Source organism: Eptesicus fuscus, chromosome 1, assembly GCF_027574615.1.
Source record: "Eptesicus fuscus isolate TK198812 chromosome 1, DD_ASM_mEF_20220401, whole genome shotgun sequence".
NCBI lineage: Eukaryota > Metazoa > Chordata > Mammalia > Chiroptera > Vespertilionidae > Eptesicus > Eptesicus fuscus.
This window is the reverse complement of record NC_072473.1, coordinates 44785376-44806568: the sequence shown is the minus strand read 5'-3', so window position 1 is coordinate 44806568 and position 21193 is coordinate 44785376. Positions and strand designations below refer to the sequence as shown.

Here is a 21193-nt window from a genome sequence, read left to right as displayed (position 1 = left end):
CCACCCCATGTCTCATAGGGGCTCGTCTGTCCGTGCTTGGCTGCCAGTGGAGCCGTCCCCTCAGCCGGAGACCGCCGGGGGAACTGCGCCGAGCACGTTCCAGGCCGCTGTTGTATCGCCTGAGCCATAGTTCTTTTGTGTCGCCTGAGCTGTAGTTCTTAAAGTGTGGTCTTTGGGTCACCGGCATCAGCATCATCCCACATACCCCTCTTTTATTCTAGTTGTAGAGCATCTACTCAGCCAGCCCTATGGTGGTCTTGGATGGTGTCTGCTCTGCTCTCTTGTCGTAGTCTCAAAGTTGTTGTGGTAGGCAACAATCAGGCTTCCGCCCTATGCCTCCATCTTGGTCCTCCTTTGTATAGTTAAGTCTTGATTGTTGTTGGTGTCACTGGGGGGGCTCTCTTTGTCTATAAAGGAAGAGTTGCTGTGCAGGAGACACGTTTATGGGCCGGGTCTTGGTGCAGCAAAGCTTTGGCGCTCACTGAATATTCCCGTTGAATGTGTCCCTTATGCACGTGGTTGAAATCTGGTGTCATCTCCCACAGACCACTAGATGCCCTCGTTTCTGGGTCTCCAATGGGGTGTAGATCAGCTACTGCCTTAGGCACTCAGCAAGGATTACAGCAAAAACTGTAGTTTCTTCCTCCTGTCTGAGTGGCCCTGGAGCAGTCCGACTAGAACAGCAGATCATCTGGTCCGCTGCCAGAGGGCAGGCCACCCACATGCATAAGCCATTGCTTGGGGCGCAGGTGTGCCTGCAAGACTTGCGGGACAGGTCTTCAAAACATGCGGGGCGGGTCCCAGGGCGGGGCGGGGTCTCAGGGCGCCAACAGGCCATGGTGCGGCGAGCCTCGATGGCTGTGAGTCTGGTCCTTCTGCCTTCCATGTATCTAAGTCCCCTCGTTCCGCACTCCAGCGCAGCAAACACTGATTGCTGGGCGCACCTCTGCAAGAGTCCCGCCTCTCCCCGCAGGCATCTGGGTCTCCCGGGGTTCGCCAGAAGATGGGTTTCAGGGTGATGGAGAGCTAATCTCCCTTAGGTTTGGAACAAAAGCCCCTTTCCCCCGCCACCAGCCAGACCCACGCACCTCCACACCTCATCCCCTCCGATTTCGCTGGGTGCGAGGCAACAGAACAGCCTTTAACCTCCGCCACCATCTTTTTCAAACTTCTCAATTTGTACTTCTTAATCCCTTCATTTCAGTCAACTCTACTGAAGTCTAGCGCCGCCGGGAGGTGCACGGAAAGGGCGCCCGGGCCTCCGTCCTGTGCGCGGTGCGCGCGTCCCGCGGAACCAGGCGCACGCGAGGGCTGCGCGGCTGGGACGGGCGCTGGGCGGCCGCCGAGCTCCAGGCACCGCCATCACCGTGTTCCGGACGTCGCCGCTGCGGCGTCCCCCCAATTTATACTTTTTAATCCCTTCAATTCAGTCAACTCTACTGAAGTCTAGCGCCGCCGGGAGGTGCACGGAAAGGGCGCCCGGGCCTCCGTCCGGCGCGCGGTGCGCGCGTCCCGCGGAACCAGGCGCGCGAGGGCTGTGCGGCTGGGACGGGCGCTGGGCGGCCTCCGAGCTCCAGGCACCGCCATCACCGTGTTCCAGACGTCGCCGCCGCGGCGTCCCCCCAATTTATACTTTTTAATCCCTTGAATTCAGTCAACTCTACTGAAGTCTAGCGCCACCGGGAGGTGCACGGAAAGGGCGCCCGGGCCTCCGTCCGGTGCGCGGTGCGCGCGTCCCGCGGAACCAGGCGCGCGAGGGCTGTGCGGCTGGGACGGGCGCTGGGCGGCCTCCGAGCTCCAGGCACCGCCATCACCGTGTTCCGGACGTCGCCGCCGCGGCGTCCCCCCAATTTATACTTTTTAATCCCTTGAATTCAGTCAACTCTACTGAAGTCTAGCGCCGCCGGGAGGTGCACGGAGAGGGCGCCCGGGCCTCCGTCCGGTGTGTGGGGCGCGCGGCCCGCGGGACCAGGCGCGCGGGGGCTGCGCGGCGGGGACGGGTGCTGGGAGGCCGCCGGGCTCAGGGCGCCGCCGCTGCGGCGGCGTCCCCAGCGTCCCGGGCCGGGCGGCCTGCGGGGGCGGCGGAGTTGCGAAAGTGAGTGAGTTTCCCAGGGTTTCGCCCGGAATGGGGTTCAGTGCAATCGGAGCCGGTGCTCAGTGCACTCCGGAGCCTTTATCTCCTTCCTGCCAGTGAACTCCGGCCAGGTCATCAGCCGCCCCCTCCTCTCCGGTTCCATCCTCCCCGCAGGCGCGTGTGTTCGTGTCTCCGCCCGTTTCTCCATACCTCAGGCTTTTACGGCTTCCCCGACTGTCCCCGTGGCCTTCTCCTTCCCCCCAGCTGTGGGCATTTCAGTCCACCAACTTTCCTGTGGTTCTGGACGATGTCCGTTCTGACCTCTAGTTGTATTTTTGAAATTGTTGTGCCCGGCTGCAGGTTAGGTGTTTAACCTATGCCGCCATCTTGGTTTCTCCTCCTCTTGCTTTTTAAGTCTTCTTTCCAATTGCTGCTGTGTTTGTGTGTTTTTTCCTACCTTGTCTTCTAATTCGCTGATGCGGTCCTCAGCCTCTTCTACTCTACTCTTTAAGCCTTCCATTGTGTTCTTTATTGCAGCTATGTTGTTCTTCATCTCCTCTTGGTTTCTTTTCATGTTGGTGACATTTTCATTCAGCTCCTTATAGCTCTCATTGAGTTGTGTGTATTTGTCATCCATTCGTTTAAACATCCTTATAACGAATACTCTGAATTCTTTCTCTGTTAAGCTGCTAGCCTCAAGTTCATTTAACTCCCTTTCTGGTGATTCTTCCCGTTCCTTCCTTTGAAAATTTCCTTTCTGTCTCCCCATGTTTTCCTGTAATGTTTTAATTGTAGTTCCAATTGCTTTGCTCCCCAGGATCTTTTGGTGATGGTGCTACTGGTATAATCTCTCAGTTCTCCTGGGCTTGGTAATCTAGTGTAGCTCCCTACTTGAGCTACTTGGGTTCTCTTGATGTAGGCCTGGAAGCTTGAGAGGCACAACTGTGGTGTCTAAAAGTCAGCAGCTTTGGAGTGGAGTGTCCCAGTTTTTGCTGTCTTGCACCCTTAGTTGAAATCGCGCGTGTCCAGTGGGAACTCACAGTGGCACCCAGGAACCGTCTGTTGGGAGATCTCCCAGTGGCTCCCATTAGCACCCTGTGTGTAGATGGGCTCAGGGTGCCTGCCTGTTGTATATTCCCTTCTGTGGAGGTGTGTTTGCAGGCGCACTGCCCTGACGCACATTGAGGGAATCTGGCACTGAAGTTAGACAGCTAGGGTGTATGTGGGAAGTTATTCAGGAGAAAGGAGTTCAGAGTTTTTGCTGTGGGGCAGCGCGCCCTTGCCTGTACAGAATCACACCCAGCAGGGGCTCAAAGCAGCTCCTCAGAGGACCCTGTGGATATATGGGCTCAGGGTGCCTTCCCCTGCTGTGGGCCTGAGTTTGCCAGCCCTGGAGTGTGCGCGAACTGGTGGTGCGCCCGCTGGCGCACACCTCTGACGCAATTTGAGAGACTCTGGCACTGAAGTTGAACAGGTAGGGTGTATGTGGGAAGTTATTCAGGAGAAAGGAGTTCAGATTTTCTGCTGTTGGGCAGCGCGCCCTTGCCTGTACAGAATCATGCCCAGCAGGGGCCCAAAGCAGCTTTCCAGAGGACCCTTGGATATGTGGGCTCAGGGTGCCTTCCCCTGCTGTGGGCCTGAGTTTGCCAGCCCTGGAGTGTGCTCGAACTGGTGGCGTGCCCTCCGGCGCAAAGCTCTGAAGCCCCCTGGCACTGAAGTTGCACCGCAGGGGTGTCCCTGGGCAGTTATTTAGGAAGAGGCAGTTCAGAGATACCACTGTAGGGCCGCGCACCCTTGACTGTGCAGAATCACCCCCTCAGTGGCTCTCAGTGGTTCCCCAGCACTGCCTGGGCAGTGGAGTGCCCGGGTGCCTATGGGCTGGGGACTCAGCGTGTCCTGAGCTCCGGCACTGGGGAAGGGGAGGTTGCACTTACCGCCCTCAGAGGCGCACTTTTGCAGATGGAGGTCTCAGGGTTTGTGCTTCTGCTGCTGGGATGGCAGGTCACCTACCAGAGTGGCTGTAGTGACCAGGTTTGCTTCCGAGACCAGACTAGGTGGTGGTAAGGTTAGGATTCTAGTCTCTTGCAGTTCCGTTCTTAAAATGGCGGGGTCTCTGTGCCACTGGTGTCCTCCCTGGAGTGTTTTCAGCAGCCGTGGGGTCTTCCCAACCAGGACTGCCTGGATTGGATGCCCCCTGGAAGAATTGCAGGGTCCAACTGTCCCTATTTCATTCACACACACAGCCACACACGTCCACACACACCTCTGTCACTCCTTCACTCGATCACACACTCACCCTCCCTACCTACCTGCTGGTCGCCATCTTTTTCCTCAAAACTGCGGGTCTTGAAAAGAGTAGCGGAAGACATAAACAAATGGAAGAACATACCATGTTCATGGATTGGTAGAATCAACATGGTTAAAATGTCCATACTAACGAAAGTAATCTATAGGTTCAATGCAATAATCTATTAAAATACAAATGGGTTATTTCAAAGATCTAGAACAAATTCCAAAAATTCATCTGGAATAAAAAAAAGACCCCAAATAGCCACAGCTATTCTGAGAAAGAAGAACAAAGTTGGTGGGATCACAATACCAGACATCAAACCATATTACCAGGAGAAACCAAGATGCGGCATAGGTAAACACCTGAACTTGCTGCCTTGCACAACCACTTAAAAACTATAACTAAAAGACAAAACAGACATCATCCAGAACCACAGGAAGGCTGTCTTAGTGGAAATTCTACAACTAGAAAGAAAGAGAAAAGCACACTGTGACTCAGAGGAGGTGCGGAAGTGAAGTACAGATGTACGGTGGTGAGCACATGCGGAAAGGGGCTGGCAACTGAGGACACGGTTGTCTTTTTCAATCAGGAGGGAGACACAATCTCCTCACTGTACTGAACGCCAGTTCCTGGCGAGACTCTGGGGACCCAGACTCATACAGGGAGGAACTGAACTGTCTGGCATCAGGCCGGAACACAAGGGTGGCTTTCTCTCAGAGGTGCTTGCAGTGATTAACATGGGACACTGAGATATGAGGGCCTCTTAGAGCAGCATTTATGGTCAGCCTTTGCTGTTTGCTCCATCCTGGTGATTCCCTGAGACCCTGCCACACCTAATTTACAACTCCACCCAAGCTGTGTGCAGAGGCTTTTGCATATGAATGGCCTGGCCTTTTGCAATCTAAAATAACAAACTGCAGCTGGGTCAGAGAACTGCAGCTGGGTTAGAGAACCCCAGAACTCCCAAAAGAACACCTAAGGCTCCACAGCAGCTTGCATTGCTTCACAAGTGGGCCTCATCTGGGCACCTCCAAACTCCAAACAAAGAAGAGGTATGTGCAGATCTCTCTGTAGCTCCTGCAGGGTGGCCTCAGGCAGAGGCTAAATTAGCACCTCCTTGGAGATCCAAGAGCCACTGTACCCAGTGGTCAGAGTGGGACCATCCAGATTACAACTCCTCAGATCCATAAGGGACACTCAGGGGTCAGACTCAGTGAGCACCAAAGCCCCACTGAAGCAAGTCTTGCCCTATAAGGGTGTCTCCAGCACATAAGTCCTCCCATCATAGACACAACTGATCCTCACAGCCAATTGGCCTGGAGGTCAATTCCTCCCAGTGATACCAACAACAATCAAGGCTTAACTACAACAAGACTGTGCACCCAGCCCACAAAGGGGTGCACCAAGAGTGTCCACCTCAGGTAATTTGGGAGGGTGATCCACTGGGCCCTATAGGACACCCAGCACACAAAGCCACTCTATCAACACAGGGAAGCAGCCAAAATGCGGAGACAAACAAACAGGTCACAAATGAAAGAAATGGAGGAAAGCAAACTACAGGATATAGAGTTCAAAACCACGGTTATACAGTTACTCAAGGATCTTCTAGAAACCTCTGATAAATTTAGTGATATCTACATGGATATGAAAAAGGACTAACTAGAAATTAACCTTTTGCACTCGGATGTCGAGTGTGACTCGACACAGTTAGCATCGGTAGCAGGAATCGAGAAAAAAGTAAGCGAGTGCAAAGGGTTAAGCATACACTGACTGAAATAAAGAATAATATACAGAGATCCAACAGCAGATTAGAGGATCCCAAGAATCAAGTCAAAGATTTGAAATACAAAGAAGCAAAAAACACCCAACTGGAAAAACAAAATGAATAAAGAATCCCAAATTATGAAGGTAGTGTAAGGAGTCTCTGAGACAACGTCAAGCATAACAACATTCGAATTATGGGGTTGTCAGAAGAAGAGAGAAAGTAAGATATTGAAAACCTATTTGAAGAAATAATGACAGAAAACTTCTCCTACCTGGTGAAAGAAATAGACTTACAAGTCAAGGAAGTGCAGAGAACCCCAAACAAAAGGAATCCAAAGAGGACCAGACCAAGACACATCATAATTAAAATGCCAAGAGCAAAAGACAGAGAGAATTTAAAAGCAGCAAGAGAAAAACAGTTAGTTACATACAAGGGAGTACCCATACGATTGTCAGCGGAGTTCTCAACAGAAACTGTGCAGGCCAGACAGGAGTGGCAAGAAACAGTCAAAGTGATGAATAGCAAGAACCTACAACCAAGATTACTATACCCAGCAAAGCTATCATTCAGAATTGAAGGTCAGATAAAGAGCTTCACAGATAAGAAAAAGCTAAAGTTCATCACCACCAAACCAGTATTATATGAAATTCTGAATGATATTCTTTAAGAAGAGGAGGAAGAAGAGAAAGGTAAAGATAAAAATTATGAACAACAAATACATATCTATCAACAAGTGAATCTAAAAATCAAGTGAATAAAAAATCTGATGAACAGAATAAAGTGGTATATATAATGGAATCAGGGGCATATAAAGGGAGTGGACTGACAGTTCTCAGGAGGATGGGGTTGTGGGGGTGTGGTAAGAAACTCACAAAAATCGTACATCTATGGATGTGGACAGTGTTGGGGAGTAAGGGCAGAGGGTTGGGTGGGAACCAGGTGGAGGTGAGTTATGGGGGGAAAAAAGAGGAACAAGTGTAATAATCTGAACAATAAAGATTTATTTAAAAAAAAAAACACTATGTTACCAAGCCACAGTTCTCAAAACTGCCTGATACTGGCACAAGAATAGACATAGACCAATGGAACAGAATAAATGACCCTGAAATTGACCCAAGCCATTATACTCAATTAATATTTGACAAAGGATGCAACAGCATCCAATGGAGTCAAAACAGTCTCTTTAATAAATGGTGTTGGGAAATTTGGTCAGATAAATGCAAAAAAATGAAACTATGTCACCAACTTACACCATAAAGCAGCGGTTCTCACCCTGTGGGTCGCAACCCCTTTAGGGGTCAAATGACCCTTTCACAGGGGTCGCCTAAGACCATTGGAAAAAACGTATTTCGAATAGTCTTAGGAACTGAGACACTGCTCCTCTATCCATCTCCAGGTGGGTCCACCCACCTGCAGATACGCCCACAAATGAGTACCTGCCATGATGACATCATTGCACCAACCTCATCACATACACCCTGTACAAATACAGGTGTATGTGACAGGGTTGGCGCCATAATGTACTTATGCTGACCAGTCACACATGTGTAGAGAGCAGCTACTGTGTAGAGAGCAGCTGCTGTGTTGAAAGCAGCTACTCTGTTAAAAACAGCTATTCTGTTGAAAGCAGCAGTATTCGAGGAAAAACGACACTTCATGAATTATAATTACTGGGTAAATGTAAAATCATGTACTGTAAAATCATCAACTACTGTAAAAAATATAATCTGTACCATGGGAAATTAATCTGGATGCTGATCGGTCTTTTTATATTCAGCTGTGGTTGATGAGAATACTGCCCCCTTGTGATAGTAACAGGTATGTAAAAAAAACAACACAGAGAATGGTAAATCATAGGAAACTTCTTTTGTATTATTAAAGCTATTGTTATATATTATTTTCATTAGCAAACCTTCCCATGACAATGGATCGTGTAGAGAAGAACGTTAAGAAAAGAAAATATAGTGAGGATTTTTTACATTATGGTTTTACCTCAATAATTACAGCAGAATTTGAGAAACCACAATGTGTTATTTGTTGTGAAGTTCTATCAGTCGAATCTATGAAGCTGAACAAACTAAAACGCCATTTTGATAGCAAGCCTCCAAGCTTTGCTGGAAAGGATACCAACTATTTTAGAAGCAAAGCTGATGGACTCAAGAAAGCCAGACTTGACACTGGTGGCAGTACCTCAAACAAAATGTAGCAGCCATTCAAGCTTCATATTTGGTGGCACTCAGAATCGCCAGAGCTATGAAACCTCACACCATTGCTGAGGATTTACTATTGCCAGCTTCCAAAGACATTGTTTGAGTTATGATCAGAGACAAATTTGTTACGAAATTGAGTGAAATTTCCTTATCTAACGACACTGTCTGCAGAAGAATAGATGACATGTCTGCTGATATTCTTGATCAGGTAATTCAGGAAATTAAATCTGCTCCACTTCCAATATTTAGTATCCAGCTTGATGAATGTACAGACGTAAACAGTTCACAGTTATTGGCTTACATGAGGTATATTAATGATGGCGACTTTAAAGATGAGTTTCTTTTTTGCAAACTTCTTGAATCGACAGCTACTGCATGTTATGTATTTGACACAGTTGGTTCATTTCTGAAAGAGCATAAGATCTCTTGGGAAAAGGTTTGTGGTGTTTGCACAGATGGTGCTCCAGCTATGCTAGGATGTCGATCTGGATTTCAACATTTGGTACTGAATGAGTCACCAAAAGTCATTAGAACTCACTGTATGATTCATCGGCAAATATTAGCGATGAAGACGTTGCCACAAGAGTTACAACTAGTAATGAAAAGCATCATAAGTTCTGTCAATTATGTAAGGCGAGCACTTTAAGCAGTTGACTGTTTTCGTAACTGTGCAATGAGTTGGATGCGCAGAACAATGCTCTATTTCACACTGAAGTGAAATGGTTGTCGAGAGGAAAAGTTATTAAATGTGTTTTTGAGCTTCGTGATGAACTCAAAACATTTTATAATCAGAAAGCAAGACCCCAGCTCTAAGCACTTTTCAGTGATAAAAGTGAACTGCAGAAAATAGATTACTTGGTTGACATCTTTGCCATCCTGAATGAGTTAAATTTATCACTTCAAGGACCAAATGCAACATGCCTTGATTTGTCTGAAAAGATCCGATCATTGCATATGAAACTTCAGCTTTGGCAAAAAAAAATTGGATGGAAATAAAATTTACATGTTGCCTACCTTACCTGCTTTCTTTGAGGAACATGACATTGAACCAGACAAAAGGATTACAATGATAATTTCTGTGAGATAACACTTGCACATGCTTGCAGATGAAATTTCATTGTACTTTCCAAATCTATCTGACACCCCATTTGCACTTGTCAGAAGCCCATTCACAAAGTTGAAGATGTTCCTGAGACAACAAAAGAGGAGTTCATTGAACTTATTAACAGCGATGCAGTGAGAACTGATTTCTCTACAATGCCAGTTACAAAATTCTGGATCAAGTGTTTGCAGTCATATCCTGTTCTGCACCTTCTTCTTCCATTTCCAACAACATATCTTTGTGAAACAGGGTTTTCCAGCTTGTTGGTTATCAAGTCTAAATACAGAAGTAGACTTGTTGTGGAAGATGATATTCGTTGTGCTCTTGCAAAGACTGCCCCGAGAATTTCTGATCTGGTGAGAAAGAAGCAATCTCAACCTTCACACTGACATTTGCTTTTTAAGCATACTGTCGCAAAATGTAGCAATGTAGTTTACTGTTGTTATATTAAGACTGTTACCCATGCTACACCATTATTCAAGACAAAATTTCATTTATTTGTAATTAGAAATAAATATTTCACAATAGATAATTACATATTGTTTTTGTGTTTAATCACTATGCTTTAATTATTTTCAATTTGTAACAATGAAAATACATCCTGCATATCAGATATTTACATTACGATTCATAACAGTAGCAAAATTACAGTTATGAAGTAGCAACGAATATGATTTTATGGTTGGGGGTTACCACAACATGAGGAACTGTATTAAAGGGTCGCAGCATTAGGAAGGTTGAGAACCACTGCCATAAAGAAAACAAACTCAAAATGTCTAAAGGGTATTTAAGATGGTGACCGGCAAGAAGGTAGGGAGGGAGAGTGTGTGTGAGTCAAAGAGCGATAGAGGAGTGTGTGGACATCTGTGAGTGAAATAGGGACAGTTAGATCCTGCAGTTCTTTCAAGGGGCTGCCAATCAGGGCAGTGTTAGATGTCAAACCCCGCTACCACCACAAACACTCCAGGGGGGACACTGGTGGCACAGAGACCACGCCATCTTGAAGAACAGAACTGCTTGAGACTAGGATCCTAGCCTCGCCACCATCCATTCTGGTCTCAGTAGCAAACTGGGACCCTACAGCCACTTGGGTAAAAGACCTGCGACCATAGCTGCAGACTCAGGGACACCAAAATTCCAGGTACCCGGGCTGCAGATTTCTGTGATTCACAAAGCCAATCCCCTTTCCCGCCGTCCCTACAGCAGTGTCACAGGAACTGCCAGACCTTGGCCGCACAATCAAGCTTTCTGCCCACACACAGCAACGGCAGCTCTACGTGATTTTGAGCCTTGGTGTGTGGACACGGGAAGTTTGTTTCCCATGCCCAGGCTCCACGCCCATGCAGGGAGACAGCACTGAATTTGAGCCTGGGGGCACGAACCTGGGGAGTTTATTTCCAATGTCCAGACCCTCCATCCAAGCAGGGAGGCAGCACTGAATTTGAACCCGGACGTGTGAACTCGGGGAGTTTGTTTCCCACCTGTAGACTCCAAGCCCAGGCAGGGAGGTTGTGCTGAATTTGAGCCTAGGTGCATGACCTTGGGGTGATATTTTTTCTGTGACCAGATCCTATGCCCATGCAGGGAGACAGCACTGAATTTGAGCCTGGGGATGCAAACCCGGGGAGATTGCTTCCCACAATCAGACCTTGCACCCAAGCAGGGAGGCTATGCTGAATTTGAACCGGGACGTGTGAACTCCAGGGGTTTGTTTTCTGCGAACAGATCCCGTGCTCACACAGGGAGACAGTGCTGAATTTGAGCCTGGGGGTGTGAACCCGGAGAGTTTGTTTTTCATGTCCAGACCCTGCACCCAAGCGGGGAGGCTGCGCTGAATCTGAACCTGAATGTGCGAACTAAGGGAGTTTGTTTCCCACGATCAGACCCCGTGCCCACACAGGGGGGCAGCACTGAATTCGAGCCTGGGTAAATGGACACAGGTAGTTTGTTTCCCTCACTGCACATCCGCATGACCAGACTCCACACCCACACTGGGCGGCAGTGCCCCTTGACTTTTATTCAGGGCAAGTGCACACAGAAGGCTGTTTTCCGCAGGGCAGGAGTGGACATCCTGCTGACACAGTGCAACTGTGCAACCCGGTCTCCCAAGCAGATCAGGAACCCCGAATCTCCACGCAAGACACAGCAATGGGCACCAGTGACTAGACTATGTTTCTCATCGCATGTGCTTGGGAATCCCTGATTCCCAATACATTCACACTAAGAGCCAGTGACTCCAATTCCTAGTTCATGCACACACAGGAACCCTGAATCTTGGCGTGAGACTGTACCAAGCAACAGAGACTCTGATACTCTATCCCAGGCATGGACACAGGGGGTCACTAACTCCTGACACGTGCCAGGGGACTCTGATTTTTGGCACATGCCAGTGGGGTCTCTGTTTCAGCATGGTGTGCAAGCAGGGTCCCTGATTCTAGGTATGCACACGCTGCCACATTAAACATCTGTGACTCTGATCCTGGGCAAGCGTGGCTCCCACCAACCCATGACAGCCACACATCTTGGAGTCAGAGCACTTCAGTGACACTCAGGGGGTGCGAAGCTCCCACTGCACATGGCCCAAGCCCCCGCAACTTGATATTTGAACCTTCTGGTGATAGTCAGAATGGGGAGACAACCTAACAATCCCCATAAAAAAGAAAAGGAGGAATTACCAAGAAAGTAAATAAGTGAAATGGAAGCATACAACATGACAGAAAAAGAATTCAGAGTAATGGTCATACAGTTCAAACACTAGATGGACAAGAAAATCAACCTATGCAAAAATCAGGAAGAAATCAAAAGTGATATAGCTACAATCACAAACACCATGGAAGGCTTCAGTGGTAGACTAGAAGAAGTGGAGGACCAAATTTGTGAGTTAGACGATAAAGTACAGTAACAAGCCCAATCTGAACAGCAACTAGAGAAAAAAATTAAAAAGCAGGAGGAAAGCCTTGTTTTCCATTGTTCCTTTGGGACATTGTCTGAAAACAAAATAACATACGTATAATAGGGCTGCTGGAGGACAAGAAGAGCAGCAAGGATTAGAAAATTTATTTGAAGAAATAATGACAAAAAACTTCCCTGATATGGGGAAGAAAAAAGTTACACAAGTACGAGAGTCCCAAGCAAGATGAATCCCAAAAGACCCACACCAAGACCCGTCCAAATTACAATGGCAAATGTTAACGACAAAGAGAACATCTTAAAGGCTGCAAGAGAGAGACAGAGAATTACCTACAAAGGATCCCCCATTAGATTATCAAATGATTTCTCAACAAAAACACATCAAGCTAGAAGGGAATGGAATGAAGTATACAAAGTGTTGCAAAGCAAAGGAACAAGACAGGGATGCCCGCTTTTACCAGTCCAGTTCAACATAGTACTGGAAGTGCTATCCAAAGCAATAAGACAAGAAGAAGAAATAAAAGGCACCCAAATTGGAAAAGAAGTAAAACTGTCCTTATTCTCAGATGACATGATACTGTACATAGAAAACCATAAAGACTCCATCAAAAAATTATTAGACTTAATAAATGAATTCAGCAATGTAGCAGTATACAAAATTAATGCCAAGGAATCTATGGCATTTCTATACACCAATAGTGAACTTATCGAAAGAGAGACTAAAAAGGCAATCCCAATTACCATTGCACCAAAAAAAAAAAAAATGAAGATACCTAGAAATAAACTTAACTAAGGAGGTAAAAGACCTATGCGTGGAATACTACAGGACACTGAAAAAAGAGATAGAGGAAGTCATAAACAGATGGAATAACACACCGTGTTCATGGATTGATAGAATCAACATCGTCAAAATGTCCATACTACCCAAAGCAATCTATAGGTCCAATGCACTTCCCATTCAAATACCAATGCTATATTTTACAGACCTGGAATGAACTCCAAAAATTCATCTGGAATGAAAAAAGACCCCGAATAGGTGCAGCAATCCTGAGAAAGAAGAACAAAGTAGGTGGGATCTCAATACCAGATATCAAGGTGTATTACAAAGCTACTGTTCTCAAAACAGCCTGGTACTGGCACACGAACTGATATATAGATCAATGGAATAAAATAGAGAATCCAGAAATCAACCCAAACCACTAAGCTTAATTAATATTTGATAAAGGAGGCATGAACATACAATGCAGTCAAGACAGTCTCTTCAATAAATGGTGTTGGGAAAATTGGTCAGACATATGTAAAAAAATGAAACTAGACCACCAACTTACACCATACAGAAAAATAAACTCAAATTGGATAAAGGACTTAAATTTAAGACTGGAAACCATAAATATACTAGAGGAATACACAGGCAGCAAAATCTCAGACATATGCTGAAGCAATTTCTTCACTGATACTCCTCCTATGGCAATGAAAACTAAAGAGAAAATAAACAAATGGGACTACATAAAAAAAAAAGCTTTTGCACAACAAAGAAAACCATCAACAAAACAACAAGAAAGCCCACTACACGGGAGAATATATTTGCCAATGTTATTACTGATAAGGGTTTAATCTCCAACATTCACAGGGAACTCATGCAACTTAACAAAAGGAAGATAAACAATCCAATCAAAAAATGGGTAATGGATCTCAATAAAATGTTTTTGAAAGAAGACAGAAGGAAGGCCAGGAAACATATGAAAACATGTTTAAAGTCAATCTGAGAGATGCAAATCAAAACATCAATGCTTTACCATCTCACACCTGTCAGAATGGCTGTCATCAACAAATCAAAAAACGACAAGTGTTGGTGAGGATGCGGAGAAAAAGGAACCCTCCTTAACTTTTGGTTGGAATGCAGACTGGTGCAGTGATTGTGGTAAACAGTATGGAGTTTCTTCAAACATTTAAAAATGGAACTGCCATTTGACCCAGTAATACCACTTCTAGGAATGTTTACTAAGAAAACAGAAACACCAACCAGAAAGGATATATGCACCCCTATGTTCATAGCTGCACAATTTGCAATAGCTAAGATTTGGAAACAGCCTAAATGCCCATTAGCAGATGCCTGGATTAGAAAACTGTGGTACATATACACATTGGAATACTACGCTGCTATAAAAATGAAGGAATTCTTACCATTTGGACCTGGAGAGCATTAAGCCAGGCAGTGAAAGAAAAATACCACATGGTCTTACTCATTTATGGATAATAAAGAACATTATAACTTGAAGAAAAAGAGATACACAGGTATATTAACATTGAACAGACTGTCAAATTACAGCGGGAAGGTTGGGGAGGGTTTGGAGGGGGTGAGGTAAGAGGTCAACTGAAGGACTTGTATGCATGCATATAAGCATAACCAATGTACACAAGACATGGGAGTGGTGGTGTGAGGTCATGTGCTGGGGGGTAGGGCAAGCCAGGGTTAAGTCAATGGGGGATAAAAAGGAGACATATGTACTTCTATTTGTAATACTTTAAACAATAAAATAAAATTAACCCTTTGCACTCGCTTTTTTCTCAATTCCTTTATTCTACTCGGGATTTAATTTTTTAAATACCCCAGATTTTACAAAGTGCAGCAGTAGAATAAAAAACTGGAGTTTCTTTTCATACAAACCTATTTATTTGGATTTTTTATATTTCAAATTATTGATACATTCAAAGAGTATAAAAAGAGCTGCTATCGATGCTAACCATGTCGAGTCACACTCGACATCTGAGTGCAAAAGGTTAAAAAAAGAAGTAAGAAATGGTATACCTTGAAAATGATTTCAGGTTTTCTCACTGTGCAGAATATATTCAAATACTGCTTCAGTTAAATATTTTACCCTTTTTTCTCCCTGCATGATCTACAGTAGTAATGTGTTTCATGTTGATAATTACTGCTGTGTTGCTTACAATTACCTGAAAGAGAAGTTGGGGTGCGTCACTGGGCTGGAAAAAGTTTAGCTAAATCAGAAAGCAGGTCTACTTAAGCAAGTTTATTCTATCCTAATATATAAAAACCCTGGGTCGTAATGACCAGTAACAACCAAGGCTCATCCAACCAGAAGTCAGTCCTGCAGTCAGCACTGACTGCTTCTGCTGCAGGCGTGGTGCCCCAGAACTGACTGCTGAGGGGGCTGCAAATCAGGGCCAGAGAGATGCCTGAAGAGAGAAGCAGGGACTGATCCGTTACCTCTGTGGCAGCTTTTGGTCAATATTTGCTTCTCTCTTTTTCTCCCAGTATGGCTACAGCCGTGCCTCCATTTCTCTCCAGGCCTCCACCACAGTTGCTGATCAGCCCCACCTTTCTGATCAGGCCCCGTGGATAGACCCAGAGACACTGAGTGGCATAGGAACCGACCAATCAGAACCAAATGTGGGTGCTGTGATGAACCAATGGATGCCTAGGATGTGGAGCTTTTGACGCTGACTGTCATAGAAACCGACCAATCAGAACCGAATCCGGGTGCTGTGGGGAGCCAATGGCTGCCTAGGAGGCAGAGCTTTTAATGCTGACTGGCTTAGAAACCGACCAATCAGAACCAAATTGGCCAGCAGTGGAGGGCAGTTGGGGGTGAGATCAGGCCTGCAGGGGAGGGCAGTTGAGGGCAACCAGGCTGGGAGGGGAGGGTAGTTGGTGGTGAGATCAGGCCGGCAGGGGAGGAACATTGGGATGAGATCATGCCAGCAGGGGAGGGCTCTTGGAGGTGAGATCAGGCCCATAGGGGAGGGCTCTTGGAGGTGAGATCAGGCCAGAAGGATAGGGCAGTTGGGGGCAACCAGGCCGGGACGGGAGGGCAGTTGGGGGTGATCAGGCTGGCCGGCAGGTGAGCAGTTAGGAGCCAGCAGTCCCAGATTGCCTAAACCGGCATTCGGACATCCCCCAAGGGGTCCCCAATTGGAGATGGTGTAGGCTGGGCCTCTAGTCCTATGTAGTAAAAGCCCAGCGACTGAACTGCAGAATGCCCAGCCGGCCCCACCCCTGAGTGGGCCCTCCCACCCTGATCGGGGGTAAGGCTGGCTGGCAAGCCAACCACAGCCCCTCGCCCCACCTGGTCCTGCCCCTGAGTGACCAAAACATCCCTAAATGACTGTCTGGATCCCTGGTGCATGTACATTTAGTGAAAGTACAATGAAATAATTATCAGTCCCTTCTATCCCCAACCAGAGTCTCTAGAGGGCTCTTCTAATACTGCAGCCAAGGTGTGGAATTCTCCCTCTACAGCTTGCTTCCCCAGAAGATCTTCCAAGTTATCAAAAATGCGACCGAAGCATTAACGGGACGGCTGCTCTTTGCTGAGGAATATAGAGAGGCTGGGTGGGGATTTTGTGAAATTGTGGTCCCTTGCAGATTAGGTGAGCTATCAGTCTCTCTTTAAAATGGGGGACAAAGAGGACCCACAGGCTGCCAGAAGCAATAGCGAAGGGTAGGCACATTTAAAAACAGGAAAACTTTTAAACAAACAGACATGAAGATCATATTGGGAAACTGAGGGCAGAGCCCTGAGAAGAATGCAAAAATCATTCAAGGGCCATCATCCATCTTGATAAACGTTTGCAAATAACACATATACAACTTCATCTCATGGCATGTGAAATGCAAAACAGTTTTGTTATGGGTTTTCTTTTGGCCATCCTTAAAGTATAATTAGATCCAGCTGGGGGGAAGCTATAGCTTCCAGCGTTAGACCCCATGGCCGGCCTCTCCCGATGGGCCCCCATTGGGGTGGGCCCACCGAACCCCACCTGTGCATAATTTCATGCACTGGGCCTCTAGTCTATACTAATTAAAGTGTAATATGCAAATTTGTCGGGATGCCCTCACACAACTGAACAGCAGGCTACGTGGGGTGAACAGGCCGGCAGGAGAGTTAGTGAGGGGTTACTAAATGACCGAGCAGCAGGCTGCGTGGGGCAACCAGGCAAACGGGTTAGTGAGATGTGACCAAATGACCAAACAGCAGGCTGTGTAGGGTGACCATGCCTGCAGGGGGGGCAGTTGGGGGCGACCAGTCTGGAAAGAGGGCAGTGAGGGGACGACCAGGATGGCAGAGGGGCCAGTTAGGGGCGACCAGGCCAGTGTGGGGGGCAGTTTGGGGTGACTAGGCCGGCTGTGGGTGCAGTTGGGGGTCAGCAGGCCAGCAGGGGGCAAAGTTAGGGGTGATCATGCAGGCAGGCAGGTGAGCAGTTAGGAACCAGTGGTCCTGGATTGTGAGAGAGATGTCAGACTGCCGGTATATGCCCAATCCCCAGGTCATCCCCCGAAGCATCTTGCATTGGAGAGGGTGCAGGCTAGGCTGAGGGAACACCCCACCCAGTTCACGAATTTCATGCAGCGAGCCTCTAATCCTATCTAATAAAAGAATAATATGCAAATTGATTGTCACTCTAACACACAAGGTGGCTGCCCCCATGTGATCAAAGATGGCTGCCCCCATGTGGACACAAATGGCCGCTACAAGATGGCCAGCAGGATAGGGCAATTGAGAGGAACCAGGCCTGAAAGGGAGGGCAGTTGGGGGCGATCAAGCCTGCAGGGGAGGGCAGTTAGGGGTGACCAGGTCAGCAGAGGAGGGAAGTTGGGGGTGACTGGGCCTTCAGGGAAGGGCAGTTGGGGGGGACTCAGGCCTGCAGGGGAGGGCAGTTAGGGGCAAACAGGCTTGCAGGGGAGCAGTTAGGCATCAATCAGGCTGGCAGGAGAGTGTTTAGGGGGTGATCAGGCTGGCAGGCAGGCGAGCAATTGGAAGCCAGCAGTCCTGGATTGTGAGAGGGATGTCCGACTGCCCGTTTAGGCCCAATCCTACCTGGATCGGGCCTATATAGGCAGTTGGACATCCCTCGAGAGGTCCCATATTGGAGAGAGTGCAGGCTGGGCTGAGAGACACACTCCCCCTGTGCACGAATTTTGTGCACCGGGCCTCTACCTCTAGTATATATATATATATATATATATATATATATATATATATATATATTTATGTAAAAAGGCTAAGTTGACTCATGCATTCGAGATACATATAAAGCTCTCACTGGCGCCTATCGCACACGTGTATTTCCATCTGTCATTGATCATGAATTTGGTTTACACTTCTATTATAAAGGGCGAATAGCGGTATTAACATATTTCCTGTAATTAATTTTCTTTCAAAGTGCACGAATTTGTGTGCTGGGCCACTAGTTTGCTCATAAGAAACATTAACCTCCACAGAAGTTGGTGGTTAGAAGTGAGTGAGCACACACACAGTATTTATGAGGTTCCTGGACATTCTGTGTGGTGCTGCAGACTGACAAAGTGCTGGCCCATTTAGCATTGATACTTTTATTGGCAACAACAGGGTATTGTGTTGTGACAACACAGCATGGGCCTGCATTTCTACTAGCTGTTCCTGATTCTCAACCAATAGTGTAATATTGATTGTAGAAAATGTGGTAGCAGACTCCAGGTGCTTGCTTATAGAAAGGAATATCATATCTGGTTTTTGGAGGCTGTTTCTTATAGTTCTGATGGATTCTTTCCTCTATTCCACACATTAAGATCACTAGGAACCTTTATTGTTTAGCTGGCAAGCCCCAGTGCATCCAACCGCTTTCTACCACTCATTGGCTAAATGTAGGGAGTGGCTATAGGGTTAAGCCTCGGACTGACCTGTTGGCAAAGCCACAAACAAGTCCCAGCTTAGAGGGCACAGCCCTCTTAGCATAATTAAGTTTGACCTTATGACATTCCCTAGATCCTTCCTGGGTAGCTAATGCGCTGTGGGAGGTGCAGCAAGTGCTGCCAAAACAAGTGAAACTCACAAGAACATTGTAACTTATGTTGGCCACTACCTTGTTTTTTTCCAACTATAAAATAAAGCCTCAGCTTGCTGGCTGGATCTTTCTCTGTGGCCTCAGCCAGGCACAGGAGATCCCCCTCCCCAGCTTATTCTCTTTGTCTTTTCTTTAATCCTTCACGCCCCCCCCCCCTCCCAGGCTCACCAAACCCTTGGCTGTGCTGGCCTGGCACAGCTTAACCCTATCCACTCATTTATTTCTTATTAAGAAGTTTCAGAATTTCTTTGGATTATGGTGGGCCTAGTTAAAATACAATCTAATTGAACAATTTCAAAGTACTGAACAAGGCAAAGACGTTCTCTCTTGGCACTATTTCCAGAGTAACAAGAAGTTTACTTCCAAGACTGTCTGCCATGACTCTTCTCACTTTTTGTAATTTTGCATCGCTTTTAAAATAGCCTGAACTGACTGAATGAGAATCATAAGGCATACTTGAGCCTTTTTATTTTTGGACAATCAGGTGCCTAACCAGGGTTGAATACCTACTAACAAGCAGCCTGGCATTTGGATCTATCTCTATATCAGACACAATGGGGGACCCCTTTCTTCCTCCATAAGCTAAATCCTTGCCTAGTGTGTTACTGAATTTTGCCTAGTGTTCAGCTCCGGATGCTAACAGGTAACAGGAAATTCTTAGCAGATATTCAACTTATTCTTTCTTTTACTTTCTAGATCAGACTTGTTGTGGAAGAGGGATTGAATCAGCTGCCTTATAAAGAATGCATGGTGACCACTCCAACGGGTAATCACAGCTGTTACTGTAATATTTTTCTCATAAAAATTCTGAGTTAGAAGTGGGGGGAAATGGAGAGAAAACAGCCTGCATAAATTAGTTTGCAGAATGTGGAGTCCAAGTGGAGCTGTTCTTTTAAACAACTTAATAAACCTAGAGACATTTATTAAAGAAATTTATGTGGCTGACTTTTTGTTACTGGCTTGCTTGTCAATTCAAGTTAAAGGTTAATAAATATTCTTCAGCATGCAGATGATGCCTTTGGTGACAGCCCATTGGGACCAGAATTAAGAATTGCTGGCAGTTTATCTTCATCTCTTTGGGGAAGCAAATGGATGTACTGGTTTGGCATTGAAACTCCAAATAAAAGGATGAGAAGTAAAAAAGAAAAAGAAAACAAAAAATGATGAGAATTAGAGAAGGTGCTTTGTGCTACTAAAATAGAAAGCAGCCAAAGATCCTTGTTTTAGGGATTTAAAATACTGATTTGTTTTTTTAGTAAGTAATGGAAGCTGTTCTATTCAAAGTTTGACACTAAATTGGGAGATGAGCTTGCTGCATAATTGAAACAGATTCAGGATGAGACCAAGAGTTGAACATGTCTTGGTAATGATTTCAGTCTCTTTCTTTTGCTTTTAAAGGCAGAATGGAGGCTCATAAAAGGGACAGAATGAGGAGGCTCTCTGTTGTGGCTCACAGTGGGTGCTGGTTGAATTGATAGTGCTTATAGCATTCTTGGAGTGCAGTGATTCTCTGAATTCAATTTGAGGAATATGTTTGTGAATATCATGCTATCATATATCCTATTCCCACTTGGTGAAGTCCACCTCCCCCGATTATCCACACAAGTTTCTTATGAAGAATTAAGAAATAACTATGAAAAGTTTTGACTCTTCTCATTACTTTCACAGGGAACCTAAGACATTTTATAGTGTGTATGGAAAAGGGTTGCTCAGTACCCATCTGATTTACACCATAGGGACTTTATAAAATAAGTAGGTTTTTCCAATGATGAAAGATAAATTCTTTGAATTTATTTTCAACAGGGTACAAGTATGAAGGAGTGAAATTTGAGAAGGGAAATTGTGGCGTCAGCATAATGAGAAGCGGTAGGTTCACATATGAAAATAATACTTTATTTGCATGCATATAAACACTTCAGTTTCCCAGGAGAGAAGTGAGATTTTGTCATAATTGAAGCATGCTTTAGCTTAAATCGCAGTGTCTGTGTTGTTTATC

General features: G+C 46.1%; 1 protein-coding gene across 7 annotated transcripts in view; it reads left to right on the top strand.

Moving 5' to 3' along the window:
- UPRT (uracil phosphoribosyltransferase homolog) overlaps positions 1–21193 on the top strand; it is a 76232-nt gene that overhangs the window by 41333 nt on the left and 13706 nt on the right. For 3 of the 7 annotated variants that reach the window (XR_008555973.1, XM_054715406.1, XM_054715530.1), the window contains exons 3-5: positions 15629–15763; positions 19894–19963; positions 21001–21063. Coding sequence is in view for 6 of the 7 variants with exons in the window: in XM_054715406.1 (XP_054571381.1) it covers positions 15629–15763; positions 19894–19963; positions 21001–21063 (268 nt within the window). In the remaining variant the exon portion in view is untranslated. The remainder of the gene's footprint in view (positions 1–15628; positions 15764–19893; positions 19964–21000; positions 21064–21193) is intronic. The other 4 variants (XM_054715478.1, XM_054715567.1, XM_054715593.1 and 1 more) reach the window with 2 other exon arrangements.